This window comes from Heterodontus francisci, chromosome 18, assembly GCF_036365525.1.
Source record: "Heterodontus francisci isolate sHetFra1 chromosome 18, sHetFra1.hap1, whole genome shotgun sequence".
Taxonomy (NCBI): domain Eukaryota; kingdom Metazoa; phylum Chordata; class Chondrichthyes; order Heterodontiformes; family Heterodontidae; genus Heterodontus; species Heterodontus francisci.
In genome coordinates, this window is record NC_090388.1 from 68,806,374 (window position 1) to 68,826,587 (window position 20,214).

Here is a 20,214-nt window from a genome sequence, read left to right on the forward strand (position 1 = left end):
TCTTATTAACTAACTGCACCAAGATGATACTGGTCAAGTTCTCCTGAACACATTTCAGAAATTCCACCTCCTTTTCCTTTATTCTAACATTAATGCAACATTATCTCAATCGATATTTGCTAATTAAAGTCCCCCAATATCAGTACTCTATAGTTCTTGCGCATCTGATTTCCCTTCAGATTTGCTTCACTATCTTTCTCACTATTTGGAGGCCTATAGAATACCCCAGTAGCGTGATCATACTCTTTTTACTTCTAGACTCTAAATGGATTCTGTCCTTGCTCCCTCAAGGACATCCTCCTTTTCCAACACCACAATGTCTTCCCTAATCAGTACTGCCACCCCACTCCCTTTCCTCCTTCACTATCTTTTCTGAACATATTGTATTCTTGAATATTTAAAAAAAACAATAAAATATTAAAAAAACAAAGGGTCATTGTCAACAGAAAATCTTTTATTTATATTTCCTGAATTCTTAAACAGAGGCCTTTAAAAAAACAGAACAGACAGACAATCTTAGAAGCTAAAGCATTTATCAAATTTGGCTTAACACCTGATGCAGCTTTGAGGTGATAGGATGTCTTTCAGCAGCATCAAATGGGCTGTTCTGAGAATTCCATTTTCAAAATGCAAGCCAGTGTCTGATGAGGAAAAGGCACTTAAGTTCAGTGAAAATCTGGAATTTTAATCACATTGATAACTTGGCAATGGCTATGAAGCAAAAATCAATTTTTTCCTCCTCCTTTCTCCCTGCCCTCTCCACAAGTGAAGCAGAGGATTAATGGCAAACAAAAGCGTAGTTCCAAAATCGAAAATGGAGAGGCAGTGTATGTATGTATATATAAAAAAAAAGCTCAAATACATTTGATACTTTATCACACCATGCTGACAGCCCTTAGCCATTGAATAACAGCACCAGTCAGAAACCAATACATTTTAAGACAGCACGATAAAGCAAGCAAGGACTTGGATACATAAATATTTTTCAGCTTGCACTGAACAACCTTCATTTTACAAAATATGTAATATACAATGAAAGTGAGCCATTACAACAACTAGGATTTTCACTTTTCTCAATTAAAAAAAAAATCAGACAAGCCTAGGGTGGAACTACATAAAACTTGACTAAGTGTTATTCATCAAGTACTGCACCAAAGAAACTAATGATTTAACACCCCTTTGTAAAAGCATGTGCAGATTTGGCGAAAAGAAATAATTTTTTTTTTTTAAACACTCCTTTCATAGTTTCTGTACAAGAAATCAGACAAAGCAAAGAAAAAATGAGAAGTGTTTACAGCAACGTAATAAAAATGCTCCTCATGGCAATAGCTTGAAATGTGTACACAGCACAGCCCATTAAAGATCAACATCTTTCCTGTACAAAGTATTCAGTACAATGTAAAGATGAGACTAACCGTATAAACTTAAAAAGCAAAACTGTGCATTCAATTTCGTCGAAAGAGATTCAAGAGCTATCCTCTACTTTTATATTCCATAATGGGTTTTTAATTTAAAAAGATGATTTGCATATCATACTTCCCATCAAGATTAAAGAGCTGGGACAAAAGTAAATTTGGCAGGTGGTCAGTTTCTGATCATTAGAGTTTTTTTTCAGGGTACATGATAAATACTCTGCAGTAACCACCAACCGAGGCTGAAAATAGCTGGCATATTAGATGGATCTTGAAAGGACTCCACTGAGTTGCGTACTTGCGGTGTAACAGATCATGAACACTATTACTGATGTCTGTTGTAAACCTTAACTTAATTGGAACTACACACATTCATCTCTTCGCCAACCCCCACCCTGCCAAAAAGGCATATGACACAGCAGCACAAATAGCAAATACAATAGATGCAGTTTCCCAACAAGCGAATGCAGTGTTATGTGTAATTATGAAACCTACTGTATGCTTTAGTGAGTTGGCAAACACATGCCTCAATAATTTTTCAACTGCACCACTATGGATTTTGAGGTGGTGATGCCACATTCCCTGGATCCTGTTTAGGAGGTTCAGGTGGAGCATGCCAGCTAGTTTCCTTGTACACAAACCATGCGTTTCCACACCACAGGATCAGGTTGAGGAAACCAAACACCTGAAAAGGAGAAATAAAACAACAAATTTTGTGATGCATCACAAGCCACAGCTTTAAAAGCAGTCTTAAGATTGTTTCAAAGTTTTTCTTATAAAAGGGGAGTCATGGGGAAAATCAATGACTTTGTGGCCCTTTGGGGTAAAGCAGAGCTCAGGAAACAAAAAAAGAGGCTCCATCAGTCTATAGGAATTTGCAGAAGACAGATCTTAGGATACCAAAAAAAGAAGAGGGGACACACTACTGCCAACACTCAGGAATCCACATGACCCTGCATGCTGAGAGCCTCTTCTTCCAAAAGTATTCTGTGTCAGAAGGCACTGGGAGCCCTGTGCTATCAACAATTGAACAAGATTAGGTACTACTCCCGTCCCCAAGCCTTGGGAGGGAGGGAGGGAGGGAGGGAGGGAGGGGGGGGGGGGGGGGGGGGGGGGGGAGAAAAACAAAAGGTGCCAGTTGGCACCACAACCCTCTCAGGCATCATGTGTAACCCCACTATTTAAAAAGGGAGATGGAGAGAAAGTAGGGAATTATAGACCAGTCAACCTGACGTTGGTAGTGGGGAAACTTCAAGAGTCCATTATCAAAGATTTTATCGCACAGCATTTAGAGAACAGTGGTAGAAATCGGGCAGAGTCAGCATGGATTTACAAAAGGGAAATCATGCTAGACAAATCGACTAGAATTCTTTGAGGATGTAACTAGTAGAGTCGATGAAGGGGAGCCAGTGGATGTGGTTTATTTGGACTTTCAGAAGGCTTTCGACAAAGTCCCAGATAAGAGATTAGCATGTAAAATTAAAGCGCATGGGATTGGGGGCAGTGTATTGCAATGGATAGAAAATTGGCAGGCAGTGACTAGTGGGGTACCGCAGGGATTGGTGCTAGGACCCCAGCTATTCACAATAGACATTAATGATTTAGGTGAGGGAACTAAATGTAATATCTCCAAATTTGCAGATGACACAAAACTGGGCAGGAGGTTAAGTTGTGAGGAGGATGCAGAGAGGCTTCAGGATGATTTGGACTAGTTGAGTGAGTGGGTTAATGCATGGCAGATGCAGCATAATGTGGATAACTGAGGTTATCCACTTTGGTAGCAAAAACAGGAAGGCAGATTATCTGAATGGCTATAAACTGAGAGATGGGAATATGCGAGACCTGGGTGTTCCCATACACCAGTCGTTGAAGGTAAGCATGCAGGTGGTAAAAAAGGTAAATGGTATGTTGTCCTTCATAGCAAGAGGATTCAAGTACAGGAGCAGGGATGTCTTGCTGCAATTATACAGTGCCTTGGTGAGGCCACACCTGGAATAGTGTGTGCAGTTTTGGTCTCCGTATCAGAGGAAGGATGTTCTTGCTATAGGGGGAGTGCAGCAAAGATTTACCAGACTGATTCCTGGGATGGCGGGACAGACGTACGAGGAGAGAGCGAGTCGGTTAGGATTATATTCGCTGCAGTTCAGAAGAGTGAGGTGGGGTGGGGGGGGATCTCATAGAAACCTATAAAATTCTAACAGAACTTGACAGGATAGATGCAAGAAGGATGTTCCTGATGGTGGGGGAGTCCAGAACCAGGAGTTATAGTCTAAGGATATGGAGTAAACCTTTCAGGACTGAGATGAGGAGAAATTTCTTCACCCAGAGTGTGGTGAGCCTGTGGAATTCGTTACCACAGAAAGCAGTGGAGACCAAAACATTTTATGTTTTCAAGAAGGAGTTAGATATAGCTCTTGGGTCTAAAGGGTATGGGGCGAAAGCGGGAACAGGCTACTGAGTTGGATGATCAGCCATGATCATAATGAACGGCGGAGCAGGCTCGAAGGGCTGAATGGCCTACTCCTGCTCCTATTTTCCATGTTCCTATGAAGAAAAATCCTATTGTGGACCTGTACCAAAGGTTAATTGTGGATTACACTGATTGACAATATCGCTTCCTTGGCTGGCACCAGTGTTGACTGGTGGAGATACAAGTGGTGAGATGTACAACTTGCTTTCAGCTGGCACTGAACCTCCTGTTCCAGCACCAACAGAATTTATTTTATTTTATTTTTTAAATTGATTCATTCATAGGATGGGAGCATCGCTGGAAAGACCAGCATTTATTTCCCATTTCTAATTCCCCTGAAGATGGTGGTGCTGAGCCACTTTCTTGAACTGCTGCAGTCCTTGTGGTGTAGGGACAACCACAGTGCTGTTAGGTGGGGAGATCCAGTGACGATAAAGGAATGGATACATACATTTCCAAGTCAGGATGGTGTGAGACCTGGAGGGGAACATGCAGGTGGTGTTGCTACTGCTCTTGTTCTTCGAGGTCTCAAAATTTGTCAAAGGAGCCTTAGCAAGTTGCTGCAGTGCATCTTGTCGATGGTACATACTGCAGCCATGATGCATAGAAACACAGGAACACAAAACAGGAGGAGGAGGCCATTCTTCTCTGCTCTGCCTTTCAAAAAAGATCATGGCTGATCGTCTAATTCAGTACCTGTTCCCGCTTTCTCCCCATATCCCTTGATCCCTTTGGCATTAATATATCTATCTCCTTCTTGAATATATTTAATGACTTGGCCTCCACTGCCTTCTGCGGTACAGAATTCCACAGGTTCACCACCCTCTGAAGAAATTTCTCCTCATCTCAGTTCTAAATGGCATACCCCGTATCCCAAGACTGTGACTTCTGGTTCTGCACTCCCCAGCCATTGGGAACATCCTCCCTGCATCTAGCCTGTCTAGTCCTGTTAGAATTTTATAGGTTTCTATGAGATTCCCTCTCAATCTTCTAAACTCTAGTGAATATAGGCCTAGTCGACCCAATCTCTCCTCATACGTCAATCCTGCCATCTCAGGAATCAGCCCAGTAAATCCTCTTTGCACTCCCTCCATGGCAAGAACATCCTTCCTCAGATAAGGAGACTAAAACTGCACACAATACTCCAGATGTGGTCTCACAATTGCAGTATCCTTGCTCCTGTACTCAAATCCTCTCGCAATGAAGGCCAACTTACCATCCGCCTTCCTAACTGCTTGCTGCACCTGAATGCTTGCTTTCAGCAACTGGTGTACAAGGACACCCAGTCTCATTGCACCTCCCCCTTTCCCAATCGATCACCATTCAGATAATCTGCCTTTCTGTTTTTACAACCAAAGTGGATAACCTCACATTTATCCACATTATACTGCATCTGCCATGCATTTGCCCACTCACACAACTTGTCCAAATCTCAATGGAGCCTCTTTGCATCCTCCTCACAGCTCACAGTCCCCACCAGCTTTATGTCGTCTGCAAACTTGGAAATGTTACATTTAGTTCCCTCACCCAAGTCATTAATATATATTGTGAATAGCTGGGGTCCTAGCACTGATCCCTACAGTACCCCACTAGTCACTGCCTGCCACCTGGAAAAAGACCTGTTTATTCCTACTCTGTTTCCTGTCTGTCAACCAATTCTCAATCCATGCTAGCATCATACCCCCAATCCCATGTGCTTTAATTTTGCACACTAACCTCTTATGTGGGACCTTATCAAATGCCTTCTGAAAATTCAAATACACCACATGCCCTGTTGGCGGAGGGAACGTTTAAGCTGCTGGATGGGGTGCCAATCAAGCGGGCTGCTCTGTCCTGTTGTCGAGCTTCTTGATGTGTTTGGGGCTGCAGTCAGAGGCAATGAGCAGTTTTCCATCACACTCCTGAATTTTACCTTGTAGATGATGGGAAGGCTTTGGGGATTAAGGAGGTGTGCCACTCACTGCAGAATATCCTTTGATGTGCTCTCGTAGCCACAGTATTTATGCAATTGGTCCAGTTAAATTTCTGGCCAGTGATGAACCCCAGGATGTTGTTTTGATGGTGGCGGATTCGACAACGTCAAGATATAGAATGTAAAGGGGAGGTTAGCCTTTCTCTTGCTGGAGATGGTCATTGCCTGGCACAAATGTTACTGGTCACTTATCAGCTCAAGCCTGAATGTTGTCTAGGTCTTGCTGCAAGCAGACATGGTCTGCTTCAGTATCTGAGGAGTTGCGAATGGAATTTAACACTGCAATCATCAGCAACATCCCAACTTCTGACCTTATGATGGAGTAAGGTCATTGATGAAGCAGCTGAAAATGCTTGAGCCAAGGATACTGCCCTGATGAACTCCTTCAGTGATACCCTTGGACAGAGGTGATTCGTTTCCAACAACCATAACCATCTTCCTTTGTGCTCGGTATGACTCCAACCAGTGGAGAGTTTTTCCTCCGATTTCCACTGACTTCAAATTTTACTCTGGCTCCTTCATGCCACACATGGCCAAACGCAGCCTTGATGTCAAAAGCAGTCACTCTCACCGCACCTCTGGAATCTGTGATTGGTGGTGTACCGCAGGGATCGGTGCTGGAACCCTTGCTGTTTGCAGTGTACATTAATGATTTAGACGCTAATATAGGAGGTAGGATCAGTAAGTTTGCAGATGACACGATAATTGGTGGTGTCGTAAAAAGTGAGAAGGAAAGCCTTAGATTACAGGACGATATAGATGTGCTGGTAAGATGGGCGGAGCAATGGCAAATGGAATTTAATTCTGAAGTGTGAGGCGATGCATTTTGGGAGGACTAACAAGGGAAGGGAATATACAATGGATGGTAGGACCCTAGGAAGTACAGAGGGACCTTGATGTACTTGTCCATAGATCACTGAAGGCAGCAGTACAGGTAGATAAAAGGTGGTTAGGAAAACATATAGGATATTTGCCTCTATTCGCCAAGGCATAGAATATAAGAGCAGGGAGGTTATGATGGAGCTGTATGAAATGCTAGTTAGGCCACAGCTGGAGTACTGCGTACATTTCTGGGCAGCACACTATAGGAAGGATGTGATTGCACTGGAGAGGGTGCAGAGGAGATTCACCAGGATGTTGCCTGGGCTGGAGCATTTCAGCTATGAAGAGAGACTGAAAAGGCTAGGGTTGTTTTCCTTAGAGCAGTGAAGGCTGAGGGGGGACATGATTGAGGTATACAAAATTATGAGGGGCATTGATAGGAAGAAACTTTTTCCCTTAGCACAGGGGTCAATAACCAGGGGGCATGGATTTAAGGTAAGGGGCAAGAGGTTTAGAGGGGATTTGAGGAAAAACTTTCACTTAGAGGGTGGTTGGAATCTGGAACACACTGCCTGAAGAGGTGGTAGAGGCAGGAACCCTCAACATTTAAGAAGTATTTAGATGAGCACTTGAAGCATACAAGGCTACGGGCCAAGTGCTGGATTAGAATAGATAGGTGTTTGATGGCTGGCACAGACACGATAGGTTGAAGGGCCTGCTTCTGTGCTGTACAACTTATCCAATAAGATTTTAAAAATTGTATTTTTGGAATTTTCAGAACAAAAGGCACACCAAGATTTTTTAGTGCACAAAAAGAGCAACACAAACAAAGTGAAATAATGATATACAACAGGTGAAGGATCACACACAAACCACCCCAAAATAGTAATTTTCCCAGTTTGATTCTCTGCACCTCCTTCCACTCCCCCCTCCAAATCCATGTGCACGCTAGTAATTTTCTAAACCTGCTGCATATTTAAGCCTTAACATAATGTCTATTTTAACAAATTGACAGCCAATTAGTACAGGTTAATAATTTAACCACAAGATAGGTGGAGATGAAGGATTAAATAAAACCAAGTGCACTTACCACAGAAACATTCAAGCTTCCCATGCCGGACACGCCTAGTGAAGAACATTCAGCCAATCCTTGGCAAAATGGAACATGTTTTATGATGACAGCTGGATTTGTAGAGTATTTGAGATCAGTGAGGCCTTTCCCCCAAGCTGAAGAGCAGACCAACCACAAGAAGGCAAAAATCACTGTCACAATAAAGTCCTAGAAAACAACAGAGGAGGAAATAAAAGTGCTGTTCCAAACATTGAAAAAATGATTGACCTCAAACTTCCCACAATGTGGTCAATTCAAACACAATGTGATTAAACAAAACATCACATTTTCTTGTTAAATAAATGTAACTTTCACAATGGTAATAAAATCCAAGTACATGAATCTATTGAATATACCCTGGGTCGATTTAGGGGCTTAATTTCTGCTCATAGCAAACTGATTTACAAGGATGACACCAGAACTGTGAGGTTATACCCATCAAGAAAGACTGAACGGGCTGAGGCTCTTTTCTCTAGATAAGAGAAGGCAGAGAGGTGACCTGATAGAGGTCTTTAAAATGATGGAACAGTTGGATTTGGTATACGTAAAGATGCTCCACTTGTGGGGACAGATCAGAACTAGGGGCCATAAATAAAAGGCAATCAATAAATCCAATAGGGAATTCAGAAAAAACCTCTTTATCCAGACAGTGGTTAGAATGTGGAATTTGCTACCACAGGGAGTGGTTGAGGCAAATATAGTTGCATTTAAAGGGGGAAGTTAAAGAAGTACTTAAGGGAGAAAGGAATAAAAGTTTATGCCAATAAAGAGATGAAGAGGGTTGAAAGGATGTTTGCGTGGAGCATTGTCAGTTTCTATAAAATAATGAACAGATAAAGATTTCAGCACATTTGCTAAACTTAACCCAGGCCATCCATACAAGTAAACCAGTAACTAACTGCCAGCTACAGACTGAAGTTAAGAACTGGGTAACTCAAGTTTGTTGCAGTACTTACATCATCGCAAGAAAAACCCAAAACACATGCAATTAAATCAAACAAATGGGACCTTTCTCAGTTCAGCTTTAATTGGTGGTCCAGAGTGATGAGGGAAGCAGGAAGGGAGAGAAAGAGTGATAAACACAACCTTCCCTCATATAGCTGCTAGACTGGGTTTGCAACAGGTGGTGCGGGAACCAAGAGGGAAATTATCTACTTGACCTCGTTCTCACTAATCTACCGGTCACAGATGCATCTGTCCATAACAGTATTGGTAGGAGTGACCACCACAGTCCTTGTGGAGACAAAGTCCCATCACATTGCGGACAGCCACCATCGTGTTGTGCGGCACTAGCACCGTGCTAAATGGGATAGATTTCGAACAGATTTTAGCATCTCAAAACCGGGCATCCATGAAACGCTGTGGGCCATCAGCAACAGCAGATCTGCAACCTCACAGCCCAGCATATTCCCCACTCTACCATCATCATCAACCCCAGTTCAATGAAGAGTGCAGGATGGCATGCCAGGAGCAGCACTAGGCATACCTAAAAATGAGTTGTCAGCCTGATGAAGCTACAACACAGGACTATATGCATGCCAAACAGCAGAAACAGAGAGATATAAACAGGGCTAAGCAATTCCACAATCAAACAGCTCAGATCAGAGCTAAGATTTGCAGTCCTGCTACATCCAGTCATGAATGGTGAACAATTAAACAACTAACAGGAGGCTCCACAAATATCCCCATCCTCAATGATGGGGGAACCCAGCACATCAGTGCAAAAGACAAGGCTGACGCATTTGCAACCATCTTCAGCCCGAAGTGCCAAGTGGATGATCCATCTTGGCCTCCTTGAGGCCCAGCAACACAGATACCAGTCTTCAGCCAATCTGATTCACTCCACGTGATATCAAGAAATGGCTGAAGGCACTGGATACTGCAGAGACAATGGGCCCCGACAATGTTCTGGCAATAGTACTGAAGACTTGTGCGCCAGAACTAGCTGCGTTCCCAGCAAACTGTTCCAGTACAGCTACAACACTGGCAAATAGCCAGCAATGTGGAAAATTGCCCAGGTATGCCCTGTCCTCAAAAAGCAAGACAAATACAACACAAACAATGTTGTCTTATCAGTCTACTCTCGATCAGCAAAGTGATGGAAGGGTTGTTGACAGTGCTATCAAACAGCACTTGCTCAGCAATACCCTGCTCACTGACGCTCAGTTTGGGTTCTGCCAGGGCCACTCAGTTCCTGATCTCATCACAGCCTTTGTCCAAACATGGGCCAAAGAGAACTGAACTCAAAAGGTGAGGCGAGAGTGACTGCCCTTGACTTCGAGGCAGCATTTGGCCGAGTAGGGCATCAAGGAGCCCTAACAAAACTGCAGTCAATGGAAGCAGGGGGAAAACTCTCCACTCATTGGTGTCAGGCCTAACACAAGAGATGATGGTTGTGGTTGCTGGAGGTCAATCATCTCAGTGCCAGGACATTACTGCAGGTGTTCCTCAGGGTACGGTCCTGGGCCCAACCATCTTCAGCTGCTTCATTCCCCTTCCTTCAATCATAAGGTCAGAAATGGGGATGTTCGCTGATGATTGCACAATGTTTAGCACCATTCGCAACTCCTCAGAAACTGAAGCAGTCTGGGTGCAGATGCAGCAAAACCTGGACAGCATCCAGGCTTTGGCTGATAAGTAGCAAGTAACATTTGTGCCACACAAGTGCCAGGCAATGAACATCTCAAACAAGAGAGAATCTAACCATCTTGCCTTGATGTCCAATGGCATTACCATCGCTGAATCCCCCATTATCAACATCCTGGGCGTTGCCACTAACCTGAAACTGAACTGGATCAGCCACACAAATACTGAAGCTACAAGAGCAGGTCAGAGGTTGGGAATTCTGTGGCGAGTAACTCACCTCAGGTCTCCCCAATACCTGTCCACTATCTAAAAGGCACAGTCAGGCGTGTGATGGAATACTCCCCACTTGCCTGGATGGGTGTTGCTCCAACACTCAAGAAGCTTGACGCCATCCAGAAAACAGCCCGCTTGACTGGCACCCCATCAAACACCTTCAACATTCACTCTCTCCACCACCAATGCACAGTGGTAGCAGTATGTACTACCTACAACATGCACTTCAGCAACTCATCAAAGCTCCTTCAACAGCACCTCCCAAACCCATGACCTCTACCACCTAGAAGGACAAGGGCAGCAGATGCATGGGACCACCACCACCTGCAAGTTCCCCTCCAAGCCACACATCATCCTGACTTGGAACTATATCGCCCTTCCTTCACTGTCGCTGGGTCAAAATCCTGGAACTCCCTTCCCAACAGCACTGTGGGTGTACCTACACCACAAGGATTTCAGCAATTCAAGGAGGCAGCTCACCACCACTTTCAAGGGCAATTAGGGATGGGGCAATAAATGTCGGCCTAGCCAGCAATGTCCACATCCCATGAACAAAAAAAAAATTATAACTATCTAGGTAGTCAAATGGCAGATTATAATCAGGTTTGCAGCACAAAATGAAAATCAATTGTGACTGCAAGAGCCACAGTTATCTTCCAATTTCTTTAACAGTAAACTCAAATTCTTTTGTGTGCATCATTTAAATTTGTTGGACATTTAGTTCATAATTAACTCCTGGTTGATTTCATACACATGCAAGAATGAACAGTTAAACCATTGAAAAAAAGTTGACTTCTTGGCCGAGGGGGGCAGTTGGTGGAGAGGAGAGGGGAAAGGATACGGTGCCAATTGTTACGATCGAGGCAGGAGCAGTGCACTGTCTTTTCTAGTTCCACTTCTCCACATGCCACAACATATTTTTTCAAATGTTTACCCAGTTACCGATACGGTCAATCATATACTCTCTTTCCCCAGAATAAAATACACCAACTAGGTTTCTTTAATAAATAACAAAATTATCAGTTTATTACAAAACAAGACAACCAGTAACGAAGCAAAGTATTTTAACAGTCTGAAATACAAAAGTTCCCCCTTTTTAAATTCCCCTCACAGAAACTCACACACACACACACTGAAAAATACAGAAATTTTCTCTGCAGAAGTCTATCGCAAAAAAAAAACTTGTTAGTTCTTGAAGGAAAAAAAAGTATGGAAAGATGTCAGTTGTCCCTTTTTGGTCTGCCATCCCAAATACAACAAATAACAAGGCTTTTGCAACTACTGGCATTGGCTGTGACCTTCAGTATTAGTGATAGCACACAGACAAATTCAACCTGCTCCAGCAATGTCACTTCACATTTCAGATGTAGCAATCAAAGTAGAATCCAGAATGCAGCAATCTTCCTTCCGGAAGGGAAACAGAAGTTATCTAGTGTCACTAGAAAAAAAATGGAACATAAACATCACACACAAAAGGAGGAAAAAAACTCCAAACGTTGGAAACATTGAGCAGGCCAGACAGCAGCTGTGGCAAGAATATAGGAGTTAACATTTTGGTTGTTGACCCTTAGTCAAAGCTAGAGAACGTTACAAATAAACAGGAGTGGCAGCAGAATTTAAAAAGAGCGGGAGAGGGGAGCACACAGAGTTCAGCAACAGAGTTTAAAAGAGCTATCCTAGCCAGTCCAGTCCAATCCACCAGAGCAGAACAACTGCATTGAACGAAAAAAAAAATCAGTGTCACAGGAAAATAATTGATTGGTTGGTGAGAGTTTCTCTCATTTATCCTTCAAAACTCAGGCAATCATAGTCATTAGATTCTATTTACCAATTGCATAGCTTAATAGATTGGCTGGTCAGTATTTCCAATTAAGTATATTAAACACTGTAAAGATGGCAGGGCAGGTGATGTGTTGCAACTGCGGTATGTGGGAGCTCATGGACATTAGCGTGATCCAAAGGATTCACAAGGATGTTGCCTGGCTTGGAGGGCTTTAGTTATAAAGAGAGATTGGATAGGCTGGGTCTGTTTTCCCTGGAGTGAAGGAGGCTGAGAGGGGACATGAAAGAGGTATATAAAATTATGAGGGGCATAAATAGGGTAGATAGCCAGAGTCTGTTTCCCATGGTAGGGGTGACTAAAACTAGAGGACATAGATTTAAGGTAAGAGGGAGGAGGTTTAAAGGGGATCAAAGGGGTAAATTTTTCACACAAAGAATAGTGGGTATCTGGAATGAGCTGCCAGAGGAGGTGGTGGAGGCAGGAACAGTAGCAACATTTAAGAGGCATCTGGACAGGTACTTGAATGAGCAAGGCATAGAGGGATATGGAATTAATGCAGGCAGGTGGGATTAGTATAATAGGCATTATGGTCGGCATGGACACGATGGGCCGAAGGGCCTGTTTCTATGCTGTAAGACTATGACTTTCAGACAAACATGTCTGCACCAAGTGTCTGCGACTCGGGGAGCTTCAGCTCAGTCAGTGAGCTGAAGGCCGAACTATAAACACTGATGCATCAGGGAGGGGGAAGTTACCTGGACGCTTTGTTCCACACAGCAGTCCCACCCCTTAGAATAGGGTCTTCTGATTTGGTCAGTGGTCAGGGACAGAAGGGGACCCAGAGAGCAGGAGTCTCTGCCTTTGCAATTGTCCAACAGGTTTGAGGACCTTTCAGTTTGTTTGGATGAGGGTGGGAGCTGCAGGGTGGATGAGCAAACTGGCCATGGCACCGTGCTACAGGAAGCCATTCAAGTGGGGGGGAACAAAAAATAATGTAGTGGTAGTAGGGGACGGTATAGTGAGGGGGATAGACACTGTTCTCTGCAGCAAAGAGCCAGAGTCCAGACGGCTGTGTTGCCTGCCTGGTGCGGGACATCTGTTCAGGGCTGGACAGGAATTTGCAGTGGGAGGGGGAGGGATCCAGTTGTCGTGGTCCATGTAGGTACCAGCAACATAGACAGGGCAAGGGAAGAGGTTCTGCTTAGTCAGTATGAGGAGCTGGGCACCAAATTAAGCAGCAGAACCTCAAAAGGTAATAATCTCTGGACTACCTGAGCCACATGCAAATTGGCAATGGACAAATAAGATTAGGAAAATAAATGCGTGGCTCAAAGACTGGTACGGTAGAAGTGGATTCCAGTTCATGGGGCACTGGCACCAGTACTGGCAAGAGTGGTGGCTGCATCATTGGACGGTCTATACCTGACCCTGCTGGGACCAGTGATCTAGCTAGTTGCATAACTAGGGAAGTAGAGAGGATTTTAAACTAAATAGTGGGGGCAAGGGATCAAATTTGGGAAAATATGGTACAAAGAGTAGAGACAAGGCAAACGAGAACAGTATTAATATGGAAAATGAAAACGACAGGAATGGACAGAGTACAAATCTAAGAGTAAATCAACAGATAAGGCTAGATGTTACAAAAATATTTTAAAAAGGACAAAAACTAAGGGCTCTGTATCTGAATGCACGTAGCATTTGAAACAGAACAGATGAACTGATAGTACTTATTTACTTCTAGTTGCGCTATCTGATGGCCATTACAGAGACATGGCTACAGGATGACACAGATTGTGACCTCAATATTAAAGGATACATGACATTTAGGAAGGACAGAAAGCTGGGAAAAGGTGGCGGGTGGCTCTGTAAATTAATGATGGCATCAGCTCAATAGAGAGGTGACCAGAGTTCAGGAAGCCAGGATATAGAATCAGTTTGGGTAGAGATGAGAAATGATAAAAGGCAAGAAGTCACTCGTGGGAGTAAAGGCCTCCCCAACAGTAAACACATGGGTATAATAAAAGCAAAATACTGCGGATGCTGGAAATCTGAAATAAAAACAAGAAATGCTGGAAATACTCAGCAGGTCTGGCAGCATCTGTGGAGAGAGAAGCAGAGTTAACGTTTCGGGTCAGTGACCCTTCTTCGGAACGACCCGAAACGTTAACTCTGCTTCTCTCTCCAAAGTAAACACATGGGAGCTTGTCAGAAAGGTACAGCGATAATTATGGGGGGTTTTAATCTACATATAGACTGGAAAAATCAGATGGGCAAAGGCAGCCGAGATGAAGAGTTCATAGAATGTTTTCAGGATAGTTTCTTAGAACTGCACGTTCTGGAGCCAGAGAGCAAGCTATACTAGACCTGATACTGTGCAAGGAGATAGGATTAATTGATAATCTCAGTGAAGGTGCCCCGAGGCAGTAGCGATCATAATATGAATGAATTTTACATTCAGTTTGAGGGAGAGGAGATTGGGTCCAAGACTAGAATTTTTAAATTAAATAAGGGTAATTATGAGGGCATGAAAGCAGAGCTAGCTAAAGTGAACTGGCAAATTAGGTTAAGGGATATGTCAATAGAGATGCAGTGGCAGACATTTCAGGGGATAGTTCAGAATACACAGAATAGATACATTCCAATGAGAAAGAAAAATTCCAAGGGGGGAAACCCACTGACTAAAAGGTTAAAGCTAGTATCAAACTTAAAGAAAAAGCATATAATTGTGCAAAGATGGGTGGCATGTCAGAAGATTGGACAGAATATAAAAAACAGCTAGAAAATTACTAAAAGGTTGATGAGGAAAGATTCAGACTTTGAGAGAAAGCTAGCTAGAAATGTAAACAGATAGTAAGAGTTTTTAAACATATTTAAAAAAGAAAAAAATTAACAAAGTAAGTATTGGTCCTGTAGAAAGTGAGTCTGAGGAACGAATAAGGGAAAATAAGGAGATGGCAGATGAATTGAGCAGGTATTTTGCATATGTTTTCACTATAGGGGATACAAGTAACATCCCAGTATTAGCTGGGATTCAGGAAATCGAAGGGAGGGAGGAAGTCAAGAAAATTACAATCACCAGGGTAGTGGTACTGAGCAAATTGTTGCAGCTGTGGGCTGACAAGTTCCCATGCCCTGATAGACTTCATTCGCGGGTCCTAAAAGAAGTGGCTAGTGAAATAGATCATGCGTTGGTTTTATTTTTCCAAAATTCCCTAGATTCAGGGAAGGTTCCATTTGATTGAAAAATAGTAAATGTAACTCCTTTATTTAAAAAGGGATAGAGATAGACAGCAGGAAATACAGGTCAGTTAGATTAACATGGTGTCTTACGGAAATTGGAAGCTATTAAAGACGTTATGGCAGGGCATTTAGAAAAATTCAAGGTAATCAGGCAGAGTCAACATGGTTTTGTGAAGGGGAAATCATGTTTAACCAATTTATTGGAGTTCTTTGAGGGAGTTACATGTGCTGTGGATAAAAGGGGAACCGGTGGACGTATTGTACTTGGATTTCCAGAAGGCATTTGATAAGGTGCCACAAAGGTTACTGCAGAAAATAAAAGCTCATGGCGTAGGGGGAAAGATATTGGCACGGATCGAAGATTGGTTAACTAACAGGAAAAAGATTAGGCATAAATGGGTCATTTTCTGGTTGGCAAGATGAAACGACTGGTGTGCCACAGGATTCAGTGCTGGGGCCTCAACTTTTCACAATTCATATAAATGACTTAAATGAAGGGACCGAAAGTGTTGTTGCTAAATTTGCTGATAACAAAGATAGATAGGAAACAAAGTTGTGAAGCGGACATAAGGAAGCTATAAAGGGATTCACCCACCTCCAGCATTCTCCCTCCACCCACTTACCAACTCTTGATCTTTTCAGTGAAAACTGTCAGCGCGACATCGGCCGTCTCAATTTCTCCGCCCCCCCTCATTCACTCTAACCTGTCTTCCCTCTGAACTTGCTGGACTCCGTTCTCAGTTCATCAAACCTGCAGACAAGGGTGGTGGTGCTGTTGTCTGGCGTACTGACCTTTACCTCGCAGAGGCTCAGGGCCAACTCTCAGACGCAACTTCCTACCTCCCCTGGACCATGACCCCACCACCGATCAAGCTACTGTTCACAGGACTGCCACTGACCTCATCTCCTCCAGAGATATTCCCTCTACAGCTTCCAACCTCATCGTCCCACAACCCCGGACAGCCCACTTCTACCTCCTTCCTAAAATCCACAAACAAGACTGTCCCAGCAGACCCATTGTTTCAGCCTGTTCCTGCCCCACTGAACTTATTTCTTTCTATCTTGACTATCTTTTCTCCCTGGTCTCTTCCCACCTACATCTGTGACTCTTCTGACACCCGACGTCATTTTGACAATTTCAGGTTTCTTGGCCCCAACCGCCTCCTCTTCACTGTGGATATCCAATCTCTCCACACCTCCATCCCCTACCAGGACGGTTTGAGGGCTCTCTGCTTCTTCCTTGAACAGAGGCCCAACCAGTCCCCATCCACTACCACCCTCCTCTGCCTGGCTGAGCTTGTTCTCACATTGAACAACTTCTCCTTCAACTCCACTCCCTTCCTTCAAGTAAAAGGTGTTGCTATGAGTATCCGCATGGGTCCTAGTTATGCCTGTCTTTTTGTGGGATATGTTGAACATTCCTTGTTCCAGTCCTACTCAGGCCCCCTCCCCCAACTCTTTTTCCGGTACATTGATGACTGTATCGGTGCCATTTCCTGCTCCCACCCTTAACTGGTAAACGTCATCAACTTGGCTTCCAATTTACACCCTTCTATGGTCCATTTCCGATACTTCCCTTCCTCGACTTCTGTCTCCATCTCCGGGGATAGGCTGTCTCCTAATATTCATTACAAGCCCACCGACTCCCACAGCTACCTCGACTATGCTTCTTCACACCCTGCCTCCTGTAAGGACTCCATTCCATTCTGCCAGTTTCTCAGTCTCCGACGCATCTGCTCTGACGGATGCAATCTTCCATGACAGCGCTCCTGATAGGTCTTCCCTTTTCCCTCAACCGAGGATTCCCCTCACCCCCCCCCCCCACTGTGGTTGACAGGGCCCTCAACCATGTCCGGCCCATTTCCCGCACCTCTACCCTCACCCCTCCCTCCCAGAACCGCGACAGGGTTCCCATTGTCCTCACTTTCCACCCCACCACCATCCACATCCAAAGGATCATCCTCCGCCATGTCCAGCATGATGCCACTACCAAACACTCCCCCCCCCCCCCCCAAACACTCCTCCCAACACCTTCCCATGCAATCGCAGGAGGTGTAATACCTGCCCTTTTACCTCCTTTCTCCTCACTATCCAAGGCCCCAAATACTCCTTTCAGGTGAAGCAGCGATTTACTTGTACTTTTTTCAATTTATTATACTGTATTCACTGCTCACAATGTGGTCTCCTCTACATTGGGGAGACCAAACGCAGATTGGGTGACCACTTTGCGGAATACCTCCGCTCAGTTCGAAAGCATGATTCAGAGCTTCCGGTTGCTTGCCATTTCAACACATCCCCCTGCTCTCATGCCCACATTTCTGTCGTGAGCTTGCTGCAGTGTTCCAGCGAACATCAACACAAGCTCGAGGAACAGCATCTCATTTACCGATTTGGGACGCTGTAGCCTGCTGGACTGAACATTGAGTTCAATAATTTCAGAGCATGACGGGCCCCCCTTTTTATTTTTAATTCTTTTTTCTTTTTTTTTGTTTGTTTCATCATTCATTTTTTTTTAACCATGTGCCTGCCCACTGTTATTTTTCATGTTTATGCTTTGGGCCAGGGCTGTTCATTTTTCTGTCAATTAACACCCTCTCTGGGCTAATGCTTTGTCTTTCAGCACATCATTAACATACCATTTGCCTTTACTCCATAACCTTCTAGTCAGTTATTCTCTATGACCCGGTCCAAGCAACACCTTCCCTTCTGTTATCTCTTGCCCCACCCCTACTTTATTTGCTTAAAACCCATTACATTTCTAACTTTTGCCAGTTCTGATGAAAGGTCACTGAACTGAAACATTAACTCTGCTTTTCTCTCCACAGATGCTGCCAGACCTGAGTATTTCCAGCATTTCTTGTTTTTAGTTCAGATTTCCAGCATCTGCAGTATTTTGCTTTTATACAAAGGGATATAGATAGGTTAAATGAGTGGGCAAAAATATGGCAAATGGAGTAGAATGTGAGAAAATGTGAAACTGTCCATTTTGGCAGGAGGAATAAAAAAAGCATATTATCTAAATGGTGAGAGATTGCAGAGATCGGAGATAGAGGGATCTGGGTGTCCTACTGGATGAATTGCAAAAGGTTGCATGCAGGTTCAGCAAGCAATTAGGAAAGTGAATAGAATGTTATCATTTATTGCGAGGGGAATTGAATACAAAAGTAGGGAGGTTATGCTTCAGTTATACAGGGCATTGGGGAGACCACATCTGGAGTACTATGTACAGTATAGGTCTCATTTAAGGAAGGATATAAATGCACTGTATATAGTTCAGAGAAGGTTTACTTGACTAATACCTGGAATGGGTGGATTGTCTTATGGGGAAAGGTTGGACAGGCTAGGTTTGTGTCCGTTCGAGTTTAGAAGAGTAACAGGCAACTTGATTGAAATATAGAAGATCCTGAGGGGTCTCGACAGAGTGGATGTGGAAAGGATGTTTCCCCTTGTGGGAGAATCTACAACTGGGATCACTATTTAAAAATAAGGGGTCATTCATTTAAGACAGAGATGAGGAGAAATGTTTTCTGAAGGTTGAGAGTCTTTGGAACTCTTCCTCAAAAGGCAGCAGAATCAGAGTCTTTAATATTTTTAAGGCAGAGGTAGATAGATTCTTGATAAGCGAGGCGGTGAAAGGTTATCGGGGGTAGGCGGGAACGTGGAGATGTTATAATCAGATCAGCCATGATCTTATTGAATGGCGGAGCAGGCTCGAGGGGCCGAGTGGCCTACTCCTAAATCATATGTTCGTATTTAAACGAGGAACAGACCAAAGGGAAGGGAGAGAGAAATAGAACAGGCACAAAACAACCTGTGAACTGTTCAAGTGGAACACAGGAAATGGTTAATGAGATAAGCACAAGGAGGCATAACGAGAAATTTTTTTTAAAAATTACCATGACATTTATAAAGCACCGAACGTGTGAACAGTTGAGGTAGTGAGGGGATACTCAACAGCTGGAAATGGAAGCATAAGAAACTGTCAACATAAAGGATGCTTCAGCAGCCCAGAAGTCTCGAAAAATAAATCTTAAAAAGTACGTCCCCACCCCGGCACAAGAGACATTGACACCTCGCTGTGCACAGAAGGCGTGAACCGCTGATTCGCAAAATCACAGCTTTTTCATGTCATATCGGCAGAAAATAAGTGCCTGCTGCTTAGACCTTTAGAATAAAACATTTAAACACAGATTTACAGGGCAGAGATTACAGAAAAAGGTCAATGAGAAATTCAAAAGGTTCAGACTTCATTCAGGTTCTGCAGTTTTAAGTCATTTTATCTAGCAAAGTTTTAAGTAATATAACTTGCTCCATAAAACCAACCGACTTGAATAATTTACACCGCCACAGTTAAAAGTTGCTTCATCAAAAAGCACTGACCATCTTGTTATTTGAGGTAACACGGCAAGTAGAGTGATGGCTACTTTCCTTCTCTCCCCACACTTGACTGTAATTACCACTGGTTGGAATCATATCTAGCTCAAAAGAAAGATGGCTGTGGTTTATTTTTTATTTTATTTGAGAGATACAGCACTGAAACAGGCT

At 43.5% G+C, this 20,214-nt stretch overlaps 1 protein-coding gene across 1 annotated transcript in view; it reads right to left on the bottom strand.

Annotated features, from left to right (window-relative positions):
* Window positions 1-433: 433 nt before the first annotated feature.
* LOC137379702 (synaptophysin-like protein 1) overlaps window positions 434-20,214 on the bottom strand; it is a 36,529-nt gene continuing 16,748 nt past the window's right edge. The window contains exons 5-6 of the mRNA XM_068050935.1: window positions 7,767-7,955; window positions 434-2,097 (exon numbers count right to left, since the gene is read on the bottom strand). Of these exons, the coding sequence (XP_067907036.1) occupies window positions 1,963-2,097; window positions 7,767-7,955 (324 nt within the window). The 3' untranslated portion in view covers window positions 434-1,962. The remainder of the gene's footprint in view (window positions 2,098-7,766; window positions 7,956-20,214) is intronic.